This window comes from Equus asinus, chromosome 2, assembly GCF_041296235.1.
Source record: "Equus asinus isolate D_3611 breed Donkey chromosome 2, EquAss-T2T_v2, whole genome shotgun sequence".
In the NCBI taxonomy this organism is placed as follows: Eukaryota; Metazoa; Chordata; class Mammalia; order Perissodactyla; family Equidae; genus Equus; species Equus asinus.
In genome coordinates this window covers 18,749,960-18,774,027 of record NC_091791.1, presented here as the reverse complement: position 1 = coordinate 18,774,027, position 24,068 = coordinate 18,749,960, and the positions used below count along the sequence as shown (strand labels likewise).

General features: G+C 46.3%; 1 protein-coding gene across 50 annotated transcripts in view; it reads left to right on the top strand.

Moving 5' to 3' along the window:
- TCF7L2 (transcription factor 7 like 2) overlaps positions 1–24,068 on the top strand; it is a 194,183-nt gene that overhangs the window by 53,862 nt on the left and 116,253 nt on the right. For all 50 annotated transcript variants that reach the window (XM_044750694.2, XM_044750634.2, XM_044750629.2 and 47 more), the window contains one exon: positions 21,930–22,031. In XM_044750694.2, the coding sequence (XP_044606629.1) occupies positions 21,930–22,031 (102 nt within the window). The remainder of the gene's footprint in view (positions 1–21,929; positions 22,032–24,068) is intronic.

Below are 24,068 nucleotides of genomic sequence, written 5' to 3'. Positions count from 1 at the left end.
TTGGAAAAGGAAGGTGGGGTTCTGAGAACAGAAGCATTTTAGGCAGGAGGATCCCCAGGACTTCTGAATTACAGGTAATTTGGTCAGGAGCCCAAACTGAAATTTTTTTTCTCTCTATGCTGAAAGGCCTTGCTGGGCATTGAGTAAGGAGCTAGCAGAGGGCCAGTTAACTTGTTGCATCCAGGTCCTGTAGAAGCCTTGTCATCTTTCTATGAGCGCCTGCCTGGCTAACCTGTTCTTTTCTGCAGCTTCCTTTTGTCTAGGGAGTATTTTGCCTTGCTTATTTTGGGATTATTTTAAGTATTTGAAGCTACCAAAACATTTTTCTTAAAAATAACACTCATCTGCGATTCACGTTTCATTCATTTCGACTGATTCGAACCACTGTAAGGAGTGCTTCGACAGGGAGTCTGTTCGTTTCTGGGTTAGCGCTCAGCTGAGGCTGTGGTGGTTAACATCCTGAAACATGCCCGTCTCTGCATTCCCCTCCCAAATCTTCATGATCCAGTGACTGTAAAGGCCATAGCAGGGGGCTTCAGGACCCTAGTGGGTCCCGTGGGAGGGCCCTCTGCTGGTAGTCACCTATGTTGAACATCAGTCCTGCTGGGACAGTTTGAGACCGTCTGGTGGTGGTTCTGTGAGGCTTAATTTTAAGGCTCGATGATGCTTCTGGAACAGAAGTGCACACTTGGCCCTTGGAGCTTTCTTTGTTGGCTATGTCAGCACATGAGTTGAGGGAGCGCCATGCTGAGCCTTCATCTTGAAATGAGTGGGTTTCATGCGAGGGTCAGTGTCTCTTGTTTGGCTGGACCTTTCCGCTTTATGCCTGTTATTAATAGCGCCCCCTTTTATTCTTACGCGTGCCCTGGTTTGGATGAGGGGTTATACGGTCACCCCTAGTTATCATCACTGACGGCTGCGCCTGGTCACGCTCGCATTGCTTTGAGGAAGCCACAGAGTCAGGATCAGAGCCAGAGAGAGAGCCGAGGCTGGCTTCTGCCCGTCCCCTCGCTCCCGCCTCCCCTCTGCTATCTTGAGGGGCGTCATCCTGGGGGAGAGTTTGGAATCCTTGGACCTTAGAAATCCTGAGACTTTTGCGAGTCCAGGCCATGTCAGTCCCTTTCTCGTGCCGCCTCCTCAGGATTCTGGAGGAATAATTAGTTCATGTTTGCAGAGCACTTTGAAATCCTCGGATGAAAGGCACCGGAGAAGCGCAGAGTATTATTATTTATTATTGGTCTGAACCCGAACCAGCAGCACTTCCTGCGTTGTGCCTGGCCCACTCCTTCTGCTGGTCTTTTTCTGCCTGATGGGCTTTCTGTATAAAAAACCAAAACGGAACAAAGTGTGAGGATCGTAATCAGAAATGCATCGTCTGCCCGAGATTGTGGACAGGTGACATGAAAGAACACGGACACACTGTGGTCCCAGAGTAGGAGTCTCTTAGCCCTGGTGTGGGGCCTGGGGTGGGGGTGAGGGGTTGCCCTGGGTCCTGCTTGCCTGTGCTCTGTGTATTGTATTTTTAATTTAAATTTCACTTGATTTAATGATATTAATGCTAAGGAATCTGCTTCCTGGGGACTGAGATGTATTGGTGTCAAGAGAGTAGGGATTGAGAATTATTTCTTGCCTATGGTAGAATGTTCCGGATTGATTCATGTATGCCTCAAGTGTGTGCGCATGTCACTATTTCATTTCTTTATAAAATTTTGGCATGCCGAGGCAGGTACCCCGCAGCATGGGGCACACCAAGGAGCCCCAAGGGGGAGCTCTCTGGAGCTTTCTTCTCTCTTCACCCCGGTTTTCTTAGACTGGGATTGAATTCATCGGCTGCTGGGGTTACTTTACTGACTGGGGAGAGGGGTCTGGCGGGGGAGAAAAGGAAAATCACTGGGCCAGTCGTTTTTGAAATGAAGATTGGGTTTACCTTCTACTTATCAGAATGGTTTGCACCTCTCCCCACAAAAAGGCCCTCAGCTAATCAGAAACAGTTGTACCCTCAATCAATACCAGCGCTGCCCCCAGATCCTGATGTCATCCGCCGGAGCACGGGTCTGAGCCCCCGCAGCATCTGCTGCCCGCTGTTCTATAAACTCGATGGTGTTTCTTTGCCCCCAGGCTCAGAAACCCGGAGGACTGACTACTTCTCGAGGCTTGTCTCCAGTTTGCAAAGAGCCCCCGGCTAGCAGAGCTCCTGATTTCTGTACCAGCAGCTTTCTCTTCCCCCCAACCTCCAACATACTACCTTGGTCTCCTGTTCACGTGGAACAGCCAGTAATACCCAATCCTAGTTTGCCGTGAAGCCACAAACTGATATATATCTTATTATCCCTGAGCAATTTCTTATAGGAATCCTGGATTTAGTTTATAGGACTTGGCTAAACCGTGAGGCCTTCGAGTCCCGCAGAGTAGTAACATCTGGGGCAAGGCCCGAGGCTTTTCTGAATGATTTCCTCTGTGAGCCAGGCGTGACTGCTCAAATGAAGGATCTCTGTGGTGGGTAGATGTGGGCAATGTCCCGTTTTACCTGTGAGGAAACAGAGAAATTACCCAGTGATGGAACGAGAGCTAAGCATCCGTGTTCCCGCGTCCTCCTCGGGTGTGCTTTTCAGCTGCCCACACTGACTCCTTTGTGAGCTTTACTGTAGCGACTGAGATACCTTTAAACGGAAATTCTCGGGGAACCCTGCTCCCCTTGGCCAAAGCCTGGCTGGGAAGGAGGAGGGGACAGGGGACTCTTGGACGTGGCCCTTTGCAATTGAGCCGAGGGGAAGGCTGAGCACCTGGAGACACCTCTCTGGTCACTGCAGACTTTCTTACACGCAATGCCCTCCTGCTTGGAGGGCATGTGCCTTGCAGAATCTCCTAAGAAAATATCAAGCTCCTGGGGAATCCAAGCATTCCTGTCTTGGTCACCGTATTTCTCAGAAAAAGGACAGGGGAACCAACTTTTTTTTTAGTGAGGAAGATTGGCATTGAGCTAACATCTGTGCCAGTCTTCCTCTATTTTGTATGTGGGTTGCTACCACGGCGTGGCTTGATGAGTGGTGCTAGGTCCAGACCTGGGACCCGAACTCTTGAACCTAGGCTGCTGAAGCATAGTGTGGCAAACGTAACCATTAAGCCACCAGGCTGGCCCCAGGGGAACCAACATTTTATGAATCCCTATTAATTGGCCTACTAATTGGGTCTCGTTTACTTTTCATAGCAGCTTTGCAAACGGAGTTATGTTTATGATCATGTTACAGATGAGAAAACTGAGGTCCGGGGAGATTCAGTGTAGACCTTTGGTCTTTAAAATGCATCTTCTTTGCAAACCAAGGAATGTGTGTATTTAAGACGGCTGGAGAGAGCTGAGTAAGGAGATGTTTGGGTCGTCAACACATAATTACGGTGCAGGCTGGTGCTGGGTGATGGGTGAACTGCTAAGAGACGCTGAGTAATTTAATTTGTTCCTATCTCCCGTCACCTCTGAGGAAACATAGATTTGCATCATCGGTGGTGATGATTATATGACCTGTGGAAAGCCTTTGATCAATGCCTGGCTCATAGTAGGTGCTTAAGAAAGATTAGCCTCTCTTAAGATGTGAGAGGAGATTAAATTGCCTCTCTGGCCTATGTTGCCCTGTTGTTCCCTGTTGCATTCTTTTTGTCCTTCAAGAACGCTGGCATGGGCAGTGCAGTGTCTTCTCAGGCCCTCAAAGTGTTGGTTTCGAGAATGGGTGGAAGGCTGCTGGCCAGAGACTGAGCCACCCCTGCAGGCTTTATCCGGAGTGCTTTGTTAGCACCTTGCTCAGTGGACAGCCAGGCGTCAGTTTCTCCCAGTGTACGCTTTCTGTGCTCCTAGTATTTGCCAGCGGCAGTCTAGGAGCTGGAGGTAGAGGTGAGCAGGACGTGACCTTGGGAGGTGGCCATGAGAACCAGGAAGTGGAGTAAAGTTATTATGGGTGTGACGGTGGAAATCTGAGTAGTGTCCAGGTGGGACACAAGAGTGAGTGGGCTTCTGGAGCCAGTGGGATGCAGCACAAGAAATCACAGCCGTCCTGGCACACCCGGAACGGGGTCCTTCCTGTGGCTGAATCACTTTGAAGAAGTCCGCACAAGGGACTGCGGGAAACCATGTCTCTGGTTTGTTAGAAAGACTCACTAGTGGTTTTAGGGGCCTGTGAATCCTTTTGGGGAAGCGCGTCTGGTGGCTCCACCCCAGCAAGCAAAGCTGACCCACCAAGTTTTGCAACCACATTTAAATGTCACCCCCATTGAAGCGCCTTTCACCTTTTGTCTTACGTAAGTTATAGCCATCTGATAGTTTATATATTTGAAAAATGGATATATTTTTAAAAATTTTACTGTAGGATTACAGTAATGTTTTAGAAAGTGTAAAGCAACTAGAAACAATTGTCCATAATCCCACCACCTAGAGAAAAGCATTGTTAAGGGTAGTTGATTTTCCTTTTTCTTTTTTAAAGTGATAAACAGACGAGTGTTTTGGATATATTGATTTTTCAGGTGTGCATGTGGTCATGTGGGCAGCCAACATTTTTTCATGTGGATTTCAGCCAGGCTTGACACCTGCCCCTTAATGAAAAGCAAACCACTGCCTTATTTGGTCTGATGGTTTAACTGTGGATGCCATTGAGGGGGCAGGTTGACAATCAGAACCCCTGGGTTGGTTTCTTTGTTGTAACCTTTGGGCTTCTTTAAAAGCAGGAAATAATAGGTAGTGAGTAGATGGATCCTCTTAAAATATTGGGATGTGCTGTGGCCCTAGGGTAGGCCTTTTATAAGTTAGTATGTGAATTCTGCTGTTTTAACTATTGAATCTTCTTGGCCTGAAGAAAATGAGGCCAGTGAGGGCAGCAGTGCAGCCTTACCTCTCACCTGAGGGTCCCTGTCACCCCTAATATGCCTAGCCTACTCTAGGGGCGTGGGAATGCTTCTTTGACTGATATGGGGCTCGGAAGACAGAGTAGCTGCCATGCTGATGGGGAGCCGGTTGAGAAGAAGGTGTCTCATGCCATCATGGGAGCACGCAGAACCGCCTCTCCAGTCTCAGCCCACCCAGGTGTGCATCCAGTCTGCACCTGGTGCTGCGTGCTCCTCCTCCTGCCTGGAGATGCAGGCATCCTGCACAAGGCAGCTCTCTTCTACCCTCACTTCCCAACTCCCTTCTGCCCCGACTCCCTCCCCTCCAGGGCTGGAGGACCAGCTTGGCTACACCTGACAGGAGCCTGCTTTTCTGAGACCTTCAAATAGCAAATTCCTAGTGGCACTGAGGCCACTGGGTGGAGAGGTGGGGTGCAATCCTCCAACTGTAATAAACTTGTGTTTTTATAGAATGTTATATTTTATCGTTGAAGTGATTTTTAGATACCTCACTATTATCTTTATTTTATAGCTGTATTAACCAGGGCTTGTTTTGGGAAATGAGAGGGGATGTGGTGGATGCAGGGAAGGGAACCGATCTTGAATGAATCTGAAGCTCTGCTGGAAAGCTGCCAAGTGGCTCGATCTTGTTTAATGGAATCTTTGCATCCATCCTCTGAGGGAGGTGGGGTGTGGGAAAATGATTCTACAATCGCTGGGGTCAGAGAGAGAAAATCTGTCCTCCGTCCCCCAGCGAGTTGGATGAGAGCTGGGAATTCACACCCAGGTCACCTGCCTCTTGGGCCCCGTGATCTTTCTCTTCTGTGTCTATACCCAGCGTAATACCCGGCAGAGAGCCGGCATCAATAAATATTTGTCGAATGTTAAATGAGGCTTAAAGAGACCATTCATGCTTGGCACAGGGCACCCGGAGACAAACATGTTTCCTGCCCTCATAACCTTCACTTCCAAGTCCTGTGACCTTGGGCGGGTGGCTGTGCTCTCCCAGCTCAGTTTCCTGAAAACTCATCTGAAAAATGGGTAAAGGATTTAGCAGAGGGCATTTCCTAAAGTCAGATCGCAAATGTTAGATGATTACTACTACTTATTGTTTTCTTTTAATTTTTCCTACCACACAGCTTCCCTTTTTGTTTCCATCTCCGAGAAAATAAATTTCTGATGACAAACTGTAGTGTTGGATTAACAACCACGGGAAAAGCATTCACGACATTATTGCCCTAATCACCAAATGCAACAAATGTCCACTCACTAACAGCAATAGCAGTGGTCATAGTACTGACTTTTCTTGAGGACTTACCGTATGCTAGGTGCTGCTTTAAGCCACTCCAGCGTCATGATTGGCAACAGCTCTGATTGGGAGAGGTGTTGTTAGCTCTTGTTTTACAGAAGAGGACAGTGAAGCTCAGAGAGGTTAAGTAACCTACCCGAGGCCTCTAAGGAAGTGGGTGGTGGTCTGGGATTCAAACGCCAGAGTTGGTCTGACTTCCTACCCTTTAAACCGCACTTAAAACTTAGCTCCCCACATGTGTTTGTTCTGGGCGTTTTCATATCTCACTTGGCTCGTTTACAGCCTGGCCTTTAGCTTTCCTCCTCCTCAGAGTACGTGGTCAGTGCAGGAGGAAACGCACACTGGTCTTTGGACTAAACTAGGGGCTGGCCATGGTCTCCAAACCCGGCGCCAAATGGCTGACCCTTACTTTTTGTGCCTGACGGTCGTGAGCCAAGGGCACTGTGGAGTTCTTTGAATTTTCCTTTCCCAACTGCCTACCCCTTCTTTCGGCAATGTTTTTAACAGGCGAGGTTTTAAATCTTATTGACATCTCTGAAGAAATGTAGAGGAGAGAAAAAAACAAGTCATGGCCTGGGAGAAAAGTGGCAGGTTTTTTGGGAGGTTTTTCCCTCCCTTTTTCCTGTTTCTTTCGTGCACATGGTAACCCCTCTTTTGGATGATGAGTTTGTGTGGTTTCTTGGGAGCCCTCAAGCAGCTGCTGCTGGATTTAACCTAAGGTGTTGGAAGCCCCTGTTCTCTGGACTGACTTGTGCCTCATGTGTCTGCTGTTTGCAGAGCATGAGAGGCAAGAATCAGAATTCTCCTGGGGTTTGCAGACATTGAGGAAATCTCTTTAAGTTTGAGGGCCAGTGGGAGGGAAGACATGTGGTGGCTTAGAACAGCAGGCCTGGAGCAGGGCTTCCCTGTACCTGCGAGGAGACCAGACACAGAGGAGACCAACTGCAGTGACAGGAAAATCCCACTTAACCGGAAGCCTGGGAAGGAGTGACCTGGAGGGTGGGGCCAGGAGAGTCTGGAGAGACGAAGCTGGTTAACTAGGAGTGCTCTCGGTCACTTTGCTTTATTGTCTGCCTTATTTCCCTTTAAGCAATGGATAATACACATATCTGGGCATTTACTTTTTTGGATGTTGGATGATTTAGAATCATGCAGTCTCTTGAGGAGTTTTATTTTGATGATTCTGATTATATTAATAGCAATATAATAGCTAGCTAATAATATAATAGCTAGCATTTACTAAGCAGTTTCCATATGCCAGGCACCAGGCCAAGCATTTGATCCTTATAAGAACTCTGAGAGATGGCTGGCTGTGTGTATGCCCATTTTACAGATGAGGAACCCAGTGCTCAGAGAGGTGAGATCATTTACCAAGCTCACCCTGCTTTTCTTTTTCTTTTTTTTTGCTTGAGGAAGATTGGCGCTAAGCTAACATCTATTGGCAGTCTTCCTCTGTTTTGTACGTGGGTTGCTGCCACAGCATGGCCACTGATGAATGGTGTTAAATGGTCTGCACCTGGGAACCAAACCCGGGCCACTGAAGCGGAGTATGCCGAACTTAACCACTAGGCCACTGGGCTGGCCCCTCACCCTGCTTTTAAAGATTTTATTTTTTGCTTTTTCTCCCCAAAGCCCCCCAGTACATAGTTGTATATTCTTTGTTGTGGGTCCTTCTAGTTGTGGCATGTGGGACGCTGCCCCAGCGTGGTTTGATGAGCAGTGCCATGTCCGTGCCCAGGATTCGAACCAACGAAACACTGGGCCGCCTGCAGCGGAGCGTGCGAACTTAACCACTCGGCCACGGGGCCAGCCCCACCCTCACCCTGCTTTTAGACAGTCTGCTTTGATAGCCTCTCTTCAAGAACTCAGTTCTTTTGGGTGTCAGCACTTTGGCACATATAAGGCACTGAGTGACTGTTTTCAGGAATGAATGGAATTAGGGAGCTGGGGTTCACCCCAGGCCTGAGCTGCCTCTGGATGTGATCAGGGAACTTAGTCCCCACGCAGTCTCCAGACTCCTGTTTTGCTGCTTTGGGTCCTCACAGTAGTAGATTGGATTAACCCAGTGGAGTCTCAGTGGTCCAAAGCAAAAAGAGCAAGGGGACGTCGTGGAGGCAGGAACGGGGTCCCTGGAGTATTTCCCAGGCACAGTGGCATTAAAGGAGTAATGTGAACTGTCATTCATATGAGAGAACTTGCTGACTTAGCATTTTCCCTCTCTCGTGGTGGCCGCGTGCGGTTCCCTTCATGTCCCCGTGTCTGCAGAGCGAGTCGGGCTGAGCTCTGGAAGCCCTCTGTGTTGGCATGACTGTCCCCCTCTGGGCCTGAGCAGAGCCTGCGAGGGACCTCGTGAAATTGGCGCTCCCTCGTTCAGGGAAACTTTAAACAGCTGCAGTTGAATTCTCACGGCAAAGCCTTTTGCCAGGGTACATAACGAGAAGAAGAGGGATACATTTAAAATACCCAAATGAACAATTTCTTACTTTCCCATTTGCGCGTGGACAGTAATGGCGGGTCATTATCAGCTGGTCTGTTCAGCAGGCGCCCAGCTCTGGCAGCCTCTCTGGTGATTTACTGCGTTGACTTACAGGAATCCCACGCTTCTCTTCTCTTTTTCCTCCCCGCAGTGGGACTTCCTGCTCCATGAACATGAACCCCGTCAGCCTGCAATCTCATACATCAATCTAGGCCTGGCTTGTAGCGAGTACATTACTAATCTCTCATCTACATCCTCAGAGGGAGCTACTATTATTATGGCTCTGTTATTATCTTCACTTTGCAGGCAAGGGTCCTGAGGCACAGAGAGGCGAAGCCATTTGTCCAAGGCCCCAGAAGAACCAAGACACAGATCCTGGATTTGAACCCACGCGTTCTAGCTCCTGGGCCTGTGCTCTTGTACCACGTCGGTCTGAATTAGTGAGGTTTTGAGTTTATTTTTAACCAACGTGCTTCTTCTAGAACCTTCTGTCAGCCGACTCCACAATGGGGAGATAACATGGTGACCTTTGTCCACAGGGTTAGCTCAGGCTGGACGAGAGAGCACAGGAACTGGTTAGATGGGTAGAGAGACATTACTTAGTTCTTCCCCTTGACTACGCAGCCTTTCCTGGGATCAAGTCCTCTTTGACCTGAATCTTTCTGGCTCCTTTGAGTTCAGCCTGCCTTCCGCATCTTTCCGCGGCTGTCAAAAAGCGGAGACCTGACGTTCCATCTCCCAGGTCCCTGGGAGTTCTGGAAGTGGAGATGGCCGGGTTCCGTACTCAGGGCTGGTTGGGATTACAAATAAACTGAAGCCTGGGAAACTTTCTTGCTATTAATAGGACAGACCTTTCGGGGAGGGAATAACCGAACTTGATGCTGTTGGAATTGATTTTGCCTGTCCAGATGACATACTAATGAGCTAAGTGGTTAGCTTCAGATCCTTATTGTGCCTTCTCAAGCCAAGTTCCTTTAAAGACGAAAACCACAGAAGCAGAGAACAAGTTGGTTTAGAGAGGCTCCGTGGCCTTGTCGAGAGAGGGGAGGGTGGCCGGCTCGGGCCGACAATGTGAGAGAATTAAGGTTGTACTCACTTCAGAGTGGGTTTGTGTTGTCTAATTCCATTGCTTCAACCAGAGTTCCTTTTTTTTCGGAAACAGGAATTTGATTTGGTGTCTGGATTTTTGATGGCGGTATTTCTCTCTCTTTAGTGCCTTTGGGTTATTTCAGAAAGTTTCTCTCCCAGCCCATAATATGTCAGAGACCCTGCTGTCAGCCATTCTCTCTCTCCAGGGAGAAATCTCGCGTAAAACAATCCTGAGATCCCCCTCTCCTTCAAATCACCCACTTTGATTGTAACATCCATTGTTCTGCTTTTTGCTTCTTAGCGTGTACTGATCACCTTATGTATACAATTAAAAACACAAAACAGCCTTCTGTGTCCGAAGTGCCTGGCACATCCCGGTGTTTCGGAGGAGACTTTGAAAGTGGACAAAACTGTATTTCCTTCCCCAAATGAGGTTATTGTGCTCGAAATATGTCCTGGTAGTTTATTAAGGGAAACCACAGACTGGGGTCAGAGGCAGTTTCTCCTGCCTGCAGCCTCCCAGCTTGCCTCTTCTTTCTAGATCTTTCTCCCTCCTCCATTCCCTCCCCCCGGCCCCCTTCAGCCTACCCCCAAAAGGTGTGCTCTCCCTAGGGGGCAGCCCTCGCTTCTATGTGATGGTGTGGCGCTTGAGCTGCGTGGCCCTATGGCGACCCGTCCTCACTTGTCCCTCTGGAACGTTCGGAAGGAATTTGGGGTGTGGACTTCCTTGAGTGACTGGGATTAGGCCAGTCGAGTCTGCAGTCAGATGAGAAGTGTGTGGGCAAAGGGGACTATTGTGTGAGGCTCCTCCGGACAGAAAGCCTGCCTTCATCTTTTACTGTGCCTAATGGACAATTGAGACATTCAGCTTATGTCTGAAAGGAAAGTGGGCCGGAGTGGTCTAGCAGACCTCCCAGACGAAGGCTTGTAGGAGAAGCAAATAGAGACAAGGATTACCAACAGGGGAAACAACTGGGCAGAGTCCTGGGAGAGAATGTTTATTTCCTTGCTCTCTAGGAGGGATCTGGAAAGAGCCATAATCCTGGGTTAGGAGTAATTTGTTACAGCAAGATGATACTTGAATGGCAGGCCGCTTCTGGCTGAGGCAGCAAGACTTGCGTGCAGGGGGGTCGGGGGACGCTAGAAGGTCAGCCTCACTCAATCTTCACCCCGGCTCCGCGGTTTGTTCCTCCCCAAGCAAAATGAACCAGAGGCACTGCTGACCTTTCGGCTTCCTGGGTGTAGCATTCCTAAGCATCTCCACATACTTGTCACAGCTAGAATTGGACAATAAAAATTTGGATAGGGAGACCTTGCTGGAGGCATCGACCTCTTTCAAATGTGACAAGGGGAAAAAAAATTAAAAATGCACCGTGGTTCACAGTTTCCCTTTGAGTTTGAGGGCAGGAGCTGAGGTCTGTCTTGCATTTGGTTCCTTACGTTGACTGACTAAAGCACGTTAATTGATTGCTTGTTGACTGGTAGACTTTTGTTGTCTTTTGTTGCTGTGGAATAGGGGAGAGAGAAATACAGAATAGGGAGGAGAACCTGATCAGAAAAATCCAGTTCTTGAGAGCTGGCGGCCGTGGAGAAAGAAATAATTTTTTAACTTTCTTGATTTGAGTATCTGATGATTCACGCCTTCAAAATAACCCTTCCAGGTCACCAGGACCCTGTTACTCTGGCTTTGTACTTCTCAAAGGTCATCTGATGGCGACATCGCTAACAATTTACGTGGTAGACCTGTAACTTCTGGCTTTTGAGTCCCCCGTGCAGTTGGAGGAAGAAATAGCAAATCTTAACTGTCTTGGACTTTCTATAACTCTTTTCTTTTACTTGCTTTTATACAGTTTATCCTCTGAGGTCGGAAAAATGATGCGGAAGCCAGTCAGCAGACTTTAGGCGAGCAATACCATGCTCATTTTTTCGGGAAAGAAACAGAGGTGCAGAGCCATGGTGACCTGCCTGAGGCCACAGAATGGTGGAGAATGGACTGTAGGGTTCAGGTTTCTGAACTGCCTCTACTTCTGTTGACTCACTCACTCAGCTCTGTTTGTTTTTAGCCGTATGCCTTGAAACAGTTATCACACATTTCTGTTTCTTCCTCAGCGCTTTTTACCCAGAGTGACCTGTGCTCTTCCCATCTTTCATGAGGTCTTGGCTTTCCTCTGCCATTGCAACGTCCCTCCCTAAGATCCAGCGCCAACCAAAATGGCATTTCGAAGTTGCTTGTTTCCCACCTTGTTCCCCGACTGTGTGTGTTCCCTCCGCTCCTTTGTCTCTGAAATGAATGTGATAACCATCATGGGGCATCATGGTGCATTGTTTTTTTTCCTGTAACTCAGTTTTGAAATTGAGATAGAATTCACATACCGTAAAATTTACCCATTTAAGGTATACAGTGAAGTGGGTCTTAGTATATTCACAAGGTTGTGCAGGTATCGTCACTATTTCCAGAACGTTTTCATCACCCCCAAAAGAAGCTTTGTATACTTACTAGCAGTCACTCCTCATCCTCTCTTGCCCCCAGCACCCTAATTTACCAATTTACTCTCTGTCTCTCTGGATTTGCCTATTCTGGATGTTTCATATAGAAGGAATCATCAGCTTGTCTGCCTTCTTCAGGTTACCATAATGTTTTCAAGGGTCATCCACGTTGTACCATGTGTCAGTATTCGTTTGTTTTCATGGCTGAATAATATTCCATTGTAAGGATGTACCACATATTCTTTATCCATTCATCACCTGATATGTGGTACGTTCTTATCGCGGTATGCTGCTTATTCACCGTGCTCCCAGTGATGCCCACACCTGGTCCCCAAGCCATCATGTCTTCCAGCTTACTTCGCTCGTCTGCAGGAGCCTGTATCCACTGTAGCGTGCTGGTAGAGAAGCAGGCAGTGACTAAAACATTCCAGTAACAGGACTGTGCTTGGCCTTTTTTATAAGAAGTGGTAATAAAAAAATGTGGTGACCACAAAGTAGGTCGTCTCTGGTCTGTCTCTTACTGTGAGGGTCCTCCAGTGGCGTGCAGGCGGTCCTTGTTTGTAGGTCACCATCTGGAAGCCGTGGAGAACGAACTTATGCTGCCCTGTCTGGAGGCGGAAGACCTGGCAACCTGTTTGAGCAAGACAGGAGGGCAAGGGCTCCTCCTTCATCCAGTGGCTTTATGTCTTTTGACCCCTGGCTCAGGGCCTTGGGTGCTTATGGCAGGGCTGACATCTCCTTGGAATCCACAGCCCTTTGTGGGGGAGCTCAGTCTTGTGGCTACCTGAAGACGTCAAGATGGCTAGTCCTGGCCTGCTCTTGGTCACGACAGAGCGAGATCTGTCTGTGAGGCTGGTTTCCCACTGGCTCCCTGTGTTGGGGTGGGGGCTGCACCATATCTTTTGCCCCGTGCATCTTTTTGGCCTACACTGGAGGGGCACGCCTTGCCCATTCTACTCCGTCTCTTTTGGGAGTTTTTAAGAGTTCTGGCTGGAAGATACCGGAGCTCTGCATTCTGGTTAGAATCCCTAGTAACTGCGTGACGAGGTCACTTAATTTCTCTCTGCCTCGCTTTCTTTTCTTCTCTTTTAAAATAGGCTTGGAGATGATCTGCTTTGACCACCTAAAAAGGAGGTAGTGACAATCAGTTGAGAGGTTTGAGAGAGCGTTTGAGAAGGTAATATGGAGCCTGCAAATATACAGCAGTCTGTATTGACACCGCCCTGGCCCTCAGAGTTCATAATGACTGATCATCAGAGTCACCTGGCACGTTGGGGAAAAAAAAAAATACAGACCCCTGGGCCCACTCCCAGATGGTTTGATTTAGCGGGTCCGAAGTGGGTGGGGAGAAAGATCTCTCAACAAACCGGTGAGGTTTGGGAACTGTGGGACCATGTCACTATGGTAAATTAAATCTTTCTTTGTAATGTTTCTAGTTACCTTCCTGTGCTAGTTCCTGTACCATTCGTTAGCTTATTGTCCCATTGACTGGTCTTAGATGACTTTTCCTTTTCTGAGAATTTCATTGTGGCAAGAACACTTAACATGGGATCTAATCTGTTAACAAACTTTTAAGTGTACAATCCAATACTGTTGACTGTAAGTACAATTTTGTACAGCAGATCTCTAGAACTTATTCCTCTTGTTTAACCAAAACTTTGTGCCCATTGATTAGGAGCTCCCCATTCCCTCCTTCCCCCCAAACCCTGGCAACTACTGCTCTACTCTCTATCTCTGTGAGTTTGCCTATTTTAGATACCTCATATAAGTGGAATCATGCAGTATTTACCTTTCTGTGACTGGCTTATTTCAGTTAGTTTCATGTCCTCAAGGTTCATCCATGTTGTCACGTATCACAGAATTTCCTTCTTTTTAAAGGCTGTATAATATTCCATTGTATGTATAACCACATTTCCTTTATGTATTCACTGTCAATGGATGAATATTCATGTATGTTGTTGTTTCCACATCTTGGCTATTGTGAATAGTGCTGCAGTGAACATGGGAGTCCTAATACTTTTTCGAGATCCTGATTTCTTTTAAAAAATTATTTATTTATATATTTTTTATTGAGGTAACTTTGGTTTATAACATTATATAAATTTCAGACATACATCATATTTTGGCTACTTGTTCAACACAAGAATCTGGTTGCCTTCTGTCACCAGACAAAAATCTCCCTTTACCTTTATCCCTTTCTCCCTTTCCCCACCCCCTTCCCCTCTGGTAACCAGCAGTCTGTTCTCCTTATCTGTGTGTGTGTTTGTTTTTGTTGTTGTTTTATCTTCCACGCGAGTGAAATCATACTCTATTTGGCTTCTCCAGTAGGTGACTTTTCTGGGCCTCAGAATGTCTAGTCCACACTGAACGCGGAGTACATGCTTAGTAAATGCTGTAGGAGTCCCTGTGTTAGAGTAGAAGGGGATTTTTGAGGTCACATCCCCCAATTTCCTGCTATCGGCCTAGCCCAGAGTGGGAAAGAAGTTACCCAGTGAAGAAGTGAAGTGATTGCCCAGGTGGTGGCAGAGCCGGGCCTGGAAAGTAGGCTTTCGCTGCTCCCAGGAGCACACAGTCATAATTTTAAGGCTCTTTTTGGGGAGGGGGAAAGGCAGGCCTGGGCGCCAGTCTAAGGGGGCCCGTCTGGGTGCGAGAGGAAGGGCCCAGCGAAATGCTATCCGACTTGTGCTTCCATGAGCAGCTATCCCACAGCCTCCCTACAAAACCACTGACCTGGCAAAAGCAAAAACATCCCAGGGACAGGGGTATGGAACCCTTGGCGAGGTGAGGAAAAAGAGTGAATCCCAAGTTTTGGTTATTGGATTTGTTTGTTTTGCTTTGTAGCTCTGGTGGAAATAATTTTCTGGTAGCCTTGAAGGATAATAATTTGTTTGCCCAGCGACCGGGGTGGAGGGGGGAAGAGAGATGGAGAAGGATTGTTTAGTCCTTGGGGACACTGTGAGACGTCCCTTAGCCATGCCCTTTGAGACACTGATCCTGGCTGGAGATCAGGCAAGGAGGCCCGACGGTTGATAAGAAAACTGGAGAAGGTCGAGGGAGTTGTGATATAAGGCGGGATGAAGTGGAAACACATGGGTGGTTTGGAGCCCCGTGTACTAGATGGCCAGCTGGCCTAGTGACCTCAGAAAAGCCGGGGCTGCCCTCCTGGCCTTAGTGTCCTCCTTGGAAAAGTGGTGGTTGTAGCTTTCTGCCCATTTATTTCATAGGGTAATTGTGAATGTGGTTACGAACTCTAAAATTCTCTCTAAATGTGAAGCAATACTAATAGGACCCTGTAGGTTACTGTGATTAGGAAGAAAAAGGGTAACTCTAAGGATTTCATTTAAAAATTTTAAGACTGACGCACAGAGACACAGGATAAAACTATTGAATTGTTGTCTTACACAGGTGCCTTGATAGCCTGCCCTCCCCCTTTCCGCCATATTCCTCTCGTGTTGAGAAATGGGATAGTGACTTTAAGGAAAGCATTTTCAAGTTCCTCCTATGTTTGGTTTTATTAAAAAAGAAAAAGAGAATGTCAGTCTTAATATCTTAATGCATTTTTTTCTGTGGCTTTATTCCTTCTCCAAGTTTGGAGTGTACCCAGCCTTCTGAGGTCTTTGGTTTCCTTTTCCTACGTGACTGTAGTATATACTCACTTACGTTAAATCCCAATCAGAAATCACACATTCCTGCATTTTCTTTTTCTATGCAGTCTCACTTTATAGCAGATAAAGACTCTTTAAATAGAGCCTCCATCTTAGGCTGTCTGTGGATTTATCGAAAGAAGCAATTTCTGGAGTATGTCTTAACCTAGGACAAAGCAGCCTAATCTCCTATACCTTCTGCATCTGCAGGATAATTGATGGAAGAGATTTTGTAGTGGTGGCCCTGAGGATCCTACAGGATTCTGAAGACTTCTGAAATAGTTTCACTGTTAGCTATATGTGATTCAGTGCTAACTTTTGTAAACCTGTTGGTACCTGTGTGATTCAGAGGGTAAGACAGAGTATTAAATTAATCACAGCCAGTCTGGTTAAATTGGGATTCCCTGACCCCCAGGGCAAAATCACTTATTTATAGAAGATGGGCTGAGTTTTCCATCTTCCGTTTCTGAGAAATGAAGTCGGTTCAGAGACAGCCAAGCCTGTTCTTTAACAGAGCTGGGTGTGCGGATGTGTGTTGCAGGTGTGCCTCTCCATATGAGCTCCTCAAGAAATGTGTGTGTGCTGTTGGTGCTGATGTTTGTGCTTCTTATTGTCTCACCAAGTTTTTCTATTTTCCTCTTATGATGAGTGGCATCTGGTGGGCTTATCTTTGTGACATTCAGCGATAGGAACATCATAGTCATAGTTTGACCCTTTCTCTGTTGCACATCTGTAGTAGAGTTGGCATGGCTCACGATGAGGCTGCGTGGGGAGAGTGGGAGCCAGTCCCCTTGCAGGGGAGGAAGGATGAATGAATTTGGACCCCTGATAGCCTGTGGCTGGCGGTGCTCTCAGGTCTGGGTGCTTAGGCAGAGTCTTGACTTTCCATTTTATAACAAACACAACATGTGCACTTCTCTGGCACTGCTGAGTTAGGAAGCGTCAGCAGTCGAAGTCTACCATGAGGATGGTTTCCAATTAGCTTGAATTCTTGTCAAATGAATTTTCCTAGGAAAAAGCACCCCCACAGAGAAGGAGCTTAGCTTGAAAAGGCTGTTTTTGTTGTTGTTCTTTTCGTACTTTGGCAAAGGACGTATGTCTAGCAGGCAGGGAAGGGGAGCAAGGCCTTCAAAAATTTTGAAATCAGCCCTTTTGTGTGTGAGAGGCTTTCTCTGGACGTAGTGTTTCAGGAGAAGCTGGTTTCATCTCCCTTGAGCAGTCTCCTCAGGCCCCACTGTGTCCTTCTTCCCACCCTGACCTCTGCATTTGGCCTGAGCCCCTGGCTAATGCCATCTGTTGGTGGCGAACAGAGTTGGCCCAATGTGGACTTCATTCCAGCTTTGTGGATATGTGAAAGTTGTACACATTGAAAATCTCTGGAGAGAGGAGCTTCTGCACCTAAGAAGGTGATCCCAAAGCACCCGGGGCATATCACCCAGGACCCGAGGAATTTCTGCGTGGTGCTCTTTTGTGGCGATTGGATGACACATGACATGTTGCCAGAGTCCCCTGGGAAGTGGGTGAGAACTTCTGAACACGTGAAGCTTTCCCAGTCAGAATTGCTCAGGCGTTTTCAGCCTTCCATTCTGGAAAGGAGAGAGAGTTATTTCGGTGAGATTGTGGTCTGGTGGTCAGCCCTCGTGACTGAGAGTCAGAGCCGGCGAGCTCAAGGTTGTTGGACAAGCCTTTCCCCCACAACTTGAGTCTGCCAGTGATGATTCCCTTTGAAACGTTGCTTTTGGGTCACCGAACATGCTTTCCTTGTGTGATCGTGTTTGGCTGTGTGTATTTAAGGCCCCGTGAAGGACAGTATCCTTTCTGACATGATCTTCATTCCCCAAGCCAGGGATGGCAGACTATGGCCCACGGACCAGATCTGGCCTGCCAGCTGGTTTTTTATGGCCCGTGAGCTAAGAATGGTTTTTATTATTTTTAAATGGTTGAAACAAATAAAGAGAAGAGTAATATTTCCTGACACAGGGAAGTCATTTGAAATTCACATTTCAATATCTGTAAATAAAGTTTTATTGGAACATATCCATGACATAATACATACACATATTGCCTATGGCTTCTCCTGTGTTACAATGGCGGGGTTGAGTAGTTAGGACCGATATGGTATGGGTCGCAAAGGCTAAGACGTTTACTATCTGGTCCTTTACAAAAGCAGTTTGCCAGCCCTGCCCTGAGCAAATAAAGGGACTCCACTTGCCCATCCATCTGGGATGGAGTGAATGAAAGGAAGTGCCGTGAAGCTGTGTTGGTGTTTTATCAAGGATGTGGGAGTTTCCTGGCAACTTCGTCATCGTCATCATCATTGTCCTTTGAGTTGTCCTGTTTGTTTAGATAATAAATTTGTACAAAGACCTCAGCAGCCCTAAGGTGGCAGGTTCTCTGAGCAGCCCCTCCTCTCCTTCCTGAAGCTGGATTCACGTGATGGGGATACCTGTGTGCGAGCAGGTTCTTTCTGGCATACTTGAGTAGCTGCCCCTTGCTATGAACATAGATCTCGGAGGGGCCTTCTGTCTTGGAAGATGGGGGAGGCGGAGGAGGAGAAATCAGAGATATGTACCTCTTTTTTACTGACAATTTAACAGGCTTTTAAACCGCCTTGATTCCACTCAGGCCATTGGTGGTGTATATATTTCAAGACTTTGCCCACAGGTCCAAAGCTTAACTTAAGCTCCCTAAGACATATCATAAAATATGATTTTGGGAAAAACCCTAATGGGCCATGAGCAGAACATTATTATTAAACAAAGGATGAAACGCTTAAGCCAAGATGGCCTCCCCCCTCAAATGAAAGTCAGGCAGACTCCATTTCAACAGTTTTCAATGCAGGAATTCCCACAGCCCCATTTGATTGCAGTTTGTTGAAAAGTTTAATGTTTTTGTAGGCAATTCATAATTTCCATGTTGAACAGCCTAAAAGGAAGAGAGCTGGAGCCCAGTGTTGTTTTTATAGTGAGATGGTGGGAACTTTTTTTTCTTCCCCAAAAGGATATAAAACCAAAGTTGAACTGTTGGGAAAATGTGGCGTGGTGTTCCAGCCCTTTCGTATATCCGAGATGCCTCCTCCTTCAGGTCTTCCTTTAGGACCCAACAGAATAGAATTTCCTGCTGCTTAATGTCTCCAGGAAGGAAAAGATTTTCCTCTAGGCTATAATAGTACCTAATTTCCTTTTTCTTCACTTTATTTATTTATTTTCCCTATTAATAAGGACCAATTGTAGAAGATGAAGGGACCTGGGAAACCCATCACTTTTGGAGGAGGTTAATAACTTCCTTTAAAAAATCCTGACACAATACTTATTTCTCCGAAAGGAACCTCGTCAGCCTGAATGCCAGTTAAGATCCATGGGAGGGGCACGGATTTGCAGAGACCCAGCCATTCTGTGGGATCAAGTTGCATTGGGATGGAGAGGTTGGGCTGTCACCATGGAGTCCCTGCCAGTCGGCAGGACCGGGGCTGTCTTCCTTCACCATCTGGATTTGGTTAGCTCTCTCTGGGCAGTGGGGCCGAGTCTCATTTCCTCCAACCAGTAATGTTATATAGGCAGTGATCCTGGGCTGCCCTAACATAATTGAAAATTATGTGTATTGTAGGCTTGGAGCGCTGAAATGTAGGCTCATAAAAATATGTGGCGCAGGTAGCCTGTGGAGGTTGGATGTGGCACACAATGAAGCTTTTATGTAAAGTAAGAATTATAAGTCTGCATTAATATTGCATTCTGGGTATGACAGTTCTTGGGTGGGGTCCTCAGGGCAGACCTGTCACCTTAAACGAAGCCTAAATTTCCTAATTCTATGGAGCTTCTCTTTGGATGCAATCAAATCAGTTTTACAGATGGCCAGAGATGAAAACTTGTCCATTAATCTCACTCTCCCCACTGAGGGTAGAATGAGATGTAGGTATATGGCGAGCTTGGCATTTTTCTTCACAGGTTTTTTTGAGACGGAGAGGTGAGTGTTGGCAGGTGTCCATTTTGGTTGGCCTCAAGGAAATGACTCTATTGAGTGGTTTTGACCAATGAGGCCCATATATTTATGTGGCAAGTGAGAATGGGAAGAAGGCGGGGTGAGACAGGGCAGGACAGATTCCCATGGCCTACTGGCTTGGGTTATAAGGCTGAGGGAGACCATGGAAACATTTAGTTTAGTGGCTCAACTTGGGATGATACTGCCCCAAAGAAGCTATTTGGAAATGGTTTGATTATAAGGGTGACTGAGGGGTGCCTGTTGGAATTTCCTGTCTGGGGGCCCAGAATCCTAGAAGTCCTTTGGTGCTTGGGGCAGCCCCTCACCCACCCCTGTCACAGGTAGGGCAACTCCTTCAGTTTACAGATGAAAAACTAGAGGTCCATCGAAGCAAATTGTGGCAAGGCAGCAGAACAATAGCCAGGTTTCCTCAACACAGGAGGCTTCTAGGTAAAAGCTCTGAAGTGGTAGAAGTTGCTCCAACCTTGTATAATCCAGGATGGGAAAATGATTGTGCTCGTGGGCTAGGGTCTTCCAGCTTCGTGTATAACCGAGTTTGGTTTTAATTCACTGGAACAGTTATTTCTTTGAGGAACCAGTAGAAGAGCTTGTGGATGGCATTGGCCCTTCTATTTCACGTGGAATGGGAGCAAACCCTTTCTCCTTTCTGGATTGCCCTTTGCTGTCCTTTTTCTTTCTGTTGAAATCTTTCTGACTTTGCAAGACCTCTGTGCAGCCTCTCCTGGTCTTTTTTTCTCAGAAATGCTGTCTTCTCTCTTGGCATTCCATGGGCACGATTTCCCGAGCTCTGTCACAGCCTTGCCACATTCTCTCTTGACTTATTTGTGTGGGATTTGGCTCCCTCACATGAGCAGAAGCTCCCTGAGGGCAGGCATCTTTTCTCTCCATAATACTTTGCAAGAAGGTTGGCACAAAGCAAGCTTTAATCAGTGTTCATCTAGTAAAAATTTTCTGTTGAATTAATATTGAACTAGCTATTTATTTTGCTTTGGGTCTCTGGGAAGATTAAGATGGCTCCTTATATACTCTCCAAGCATTAACTGATGCATTTATCAGTTGGCCTTCAGAGGTACAAAGGGCCATTGTGTCTAAGTTTTGTTTGGTTGTCTGAAGGTTTCCTGCACGAAACTCGGGTAATGTGACCAACTAAAGTCAAAGGCCTGAGAGTTGCTTATACATTTGCTGAATACCTCTGTGACTGGACAGGCCGCCTCTCCTCGGGTTCCCTTATCCGCGCAGTGGGGAGTTGGGTCAGCTGATCGCTCAGGTCCCTCTGAACGCCAGTATATCCCTTTTGACAGAAGTAGCTCCTTTTCCCTCGTGCCATGTATTTATTTTTCACCTCAGAGAGGGCAGAGACAGACCTAATTGGCGTATACCTTTATTTTTCTCTCTGCGGCAAACCTCTGTATATTTCTCCAGCCTTTTGAGATGAGTGTCTAAATTGCATTGTACCCTGTTTGTGCATCGTTTACCAAGAAATATTTTTGTTTTATAAGCTTTTCTGTCGGATGAGGAATTCCGTCTTCACCTCACTCGTGATTTCTCCTCAAGCACGGTTGCACATACATACTCAGCTTTCTTTAAAGCGAAGGATGGTGGCGTTTTATCATGAAGGTTGCTGAAAGAGCAGATTCAGAATTGATGGTGTCCTAGGACACCTCTCGCTTGAGAGTCCCATTTGCTTTCTTCCTTGAGAAAAGCTCTGTGTCCCCTCCCCTCTTCCCTCCCCCGCTGCCCTCTAAACGAGGTCGTAATAATGAAGTCGTTTTGTCTGAAGCCGCCCTGTAGTTTGAATGCAATGTTATTTGCTAATAATATTGATGTCCTATACATGTACCTATTGAACATGAACTCTAAGGAAGAACCTGTTGGTATTGCATGATTTTTCTATTGTTGTTGAAGTTACCTTTTTTTTTTTATTGTTGTTATTTGTATGCCTTTAAGTTTTTCAGTTTCTGATCCATGTGTCATGTATGAAAAGCTGACTCTTGGGGTAGCTGTTTTGCATTTCTTTGCCAAATTCATTGTCCATGTTTGTTTTGTTTTCTCCCTCCAGTATCTCCAGATGAAATGGCCACTGCTTGATGTCCAGGCGGGGACCCTCCAGAGCAGACAAGCCCTCAAGGATGCGCGCTCTCCGTCACCAGCGCACATTGTCGTAAGTGGCCTTACAAAGGCGATCGCTTCCTTTACTAGGGGGAGGTGAAGAAGATGCTCTTTGGTTGATAACAGGCCTTGTTTACCAGTTTTTCTTTCTTTAAAAATATTTTTTTGGCACATTCTTGGATATGGTTTATATCTAGAAGGTACCTGTATTCTGCTGTTGGACCTTAGCGATTGTTACCTACCTGGAAATTTCCCCACCATCCTTTTCTCCTAGTATTGGGCTAGAATCTAGCTTTGTGGGCTCCAGTTAATAGTGCACGACAGTATTGGGAAGACTGGAAATGGTATCAAAGCCATTAAAAAAATACAATGCCCCAAACCTTTTCTGAAAAAGGCATTTACAGGAGGTGATTTGCAGAGGGGGGAAGTAGAAAACTCCAAAGGAAAGCCCTGGATTTGAGACTTTCCAATCCCCCGGCCCCTTATCTTAAATTGTTGGAAAGTAAACATTCTACACTAATATCAGAAAAACTTCATCTGGGCTGATGGATTGGACACCTAGAGCAGAAATGAACTTGGAAAGGTTTAAATGACATTTAATCGGTACGTCCCTGGCTTTGCCAGTGTGTGGGTTTAATATAGGTAACATTTGTAGTACTAAGAGACTACAGCACAAAGTGTGTGTCTACATATATTTTTAATGCATTTTCTTAGGATTTTGTAGGCTCTGAAAGTGGAATTGATAAATTAACCTCTTGAGAAGATAGCTCAGCCTTAAATATTCTCTTCTGTGTATTTATATGATGAGCTGGACTTCGTACTTTGGAAATAATTAATGCAAGACATATTTTTATAGCAAATCCATGACAGGTAGAATTATGCAAAGCATGAAATAATTCATGTATTTTTTATTTAAGTATCACAAAATGTTATCCATTAATATATTTTGCCCTCTGTGTTACTTGTAATTTCTAAAAACGGCAAAATAATTTTCTTAAGGAGAAAAATCTTAGGATGCACTGTGTCAAATTTCAGGCTCACTGCCTCCTTATTTTGTAGATTTCTATAATTGAGTATAATTTTATGAATTATGCCTCTCTTATATGAATATTAAATACATATATGTATGTGTGTGTGTATATCACAAAATAATTTATTTCCGTAAAACCACATCTTGAGTCATCATTTGGGAAAATGTCTCACGAATTCTCATGTTATAAACGAGGCATGTGGAGAGAAGGTTGACATGTTCCAGAAGCTTCCTTCTTCCTCCAACCCCACAATAAAATGGATGTTCATAATTACACATGCTCTTCTATTGCCAAGATTTCAGGGCTGGACGTGATCTTAGACCAGGGAGGCTCAACCTGCTCTCAGAAAAGGAAACAGACCCAGAGATGCCTTAAGTGAATTGCCCAATGTCACACACTGAGTTAGTGGCCAGAGCAAGGGCTGGACCCAGTTCTCTGCTCCCTTTCCGGGGCCTCATGGAGTGTTCTCTCCTAAGGGAGTAGAAAGTAACTTTCTGTGGCTGGTTCTGTTTTGCTTACTTATAAATCAGGTCATCATCAGGGCCAGTGTCATAGGTGTCAAGAACTTGTCGGCTTGGGGTTCTGATGTAGTTTCTCTGAAAAAAGTGATGCCGTGTATAAAAATATTTTAACAATTCACAAAGATTTTTAAAAAGTGTGATGGTTACAGAGTCCTAGAGAGTAAAATGAGGAAGCCTGTCGGTTTCACTTTTCTGGCCTCCTTCAATTTCCCAGTGTGGGTCTAGGCTTGGAAATTTATTTCTCTGCTTTTGGAAATGCTTGGCAGGACTTGCCCACATTTTTTTAGCTACAGAGAAAGGATGTTATCTTTAAAATCCCTTGGAGGCTTTTTCTCTCTTTAAGTGTGGAGAGAAGATTCAAGTTCTAGAAGTGGTTCAGATTGGACACAGCCCCTCACGGGTGTGGCATGGTGGAGGTCCACAGGTCTGTCCTGTTACTCCCACGCGAGAGTGAGGACTTGTCCAGAGAGGTAGTCATTGCTCTCCTTCCCTCCTTCCCCTGCCCCTCCAAATCCCTTAAGAACAGTTGCTGTAACT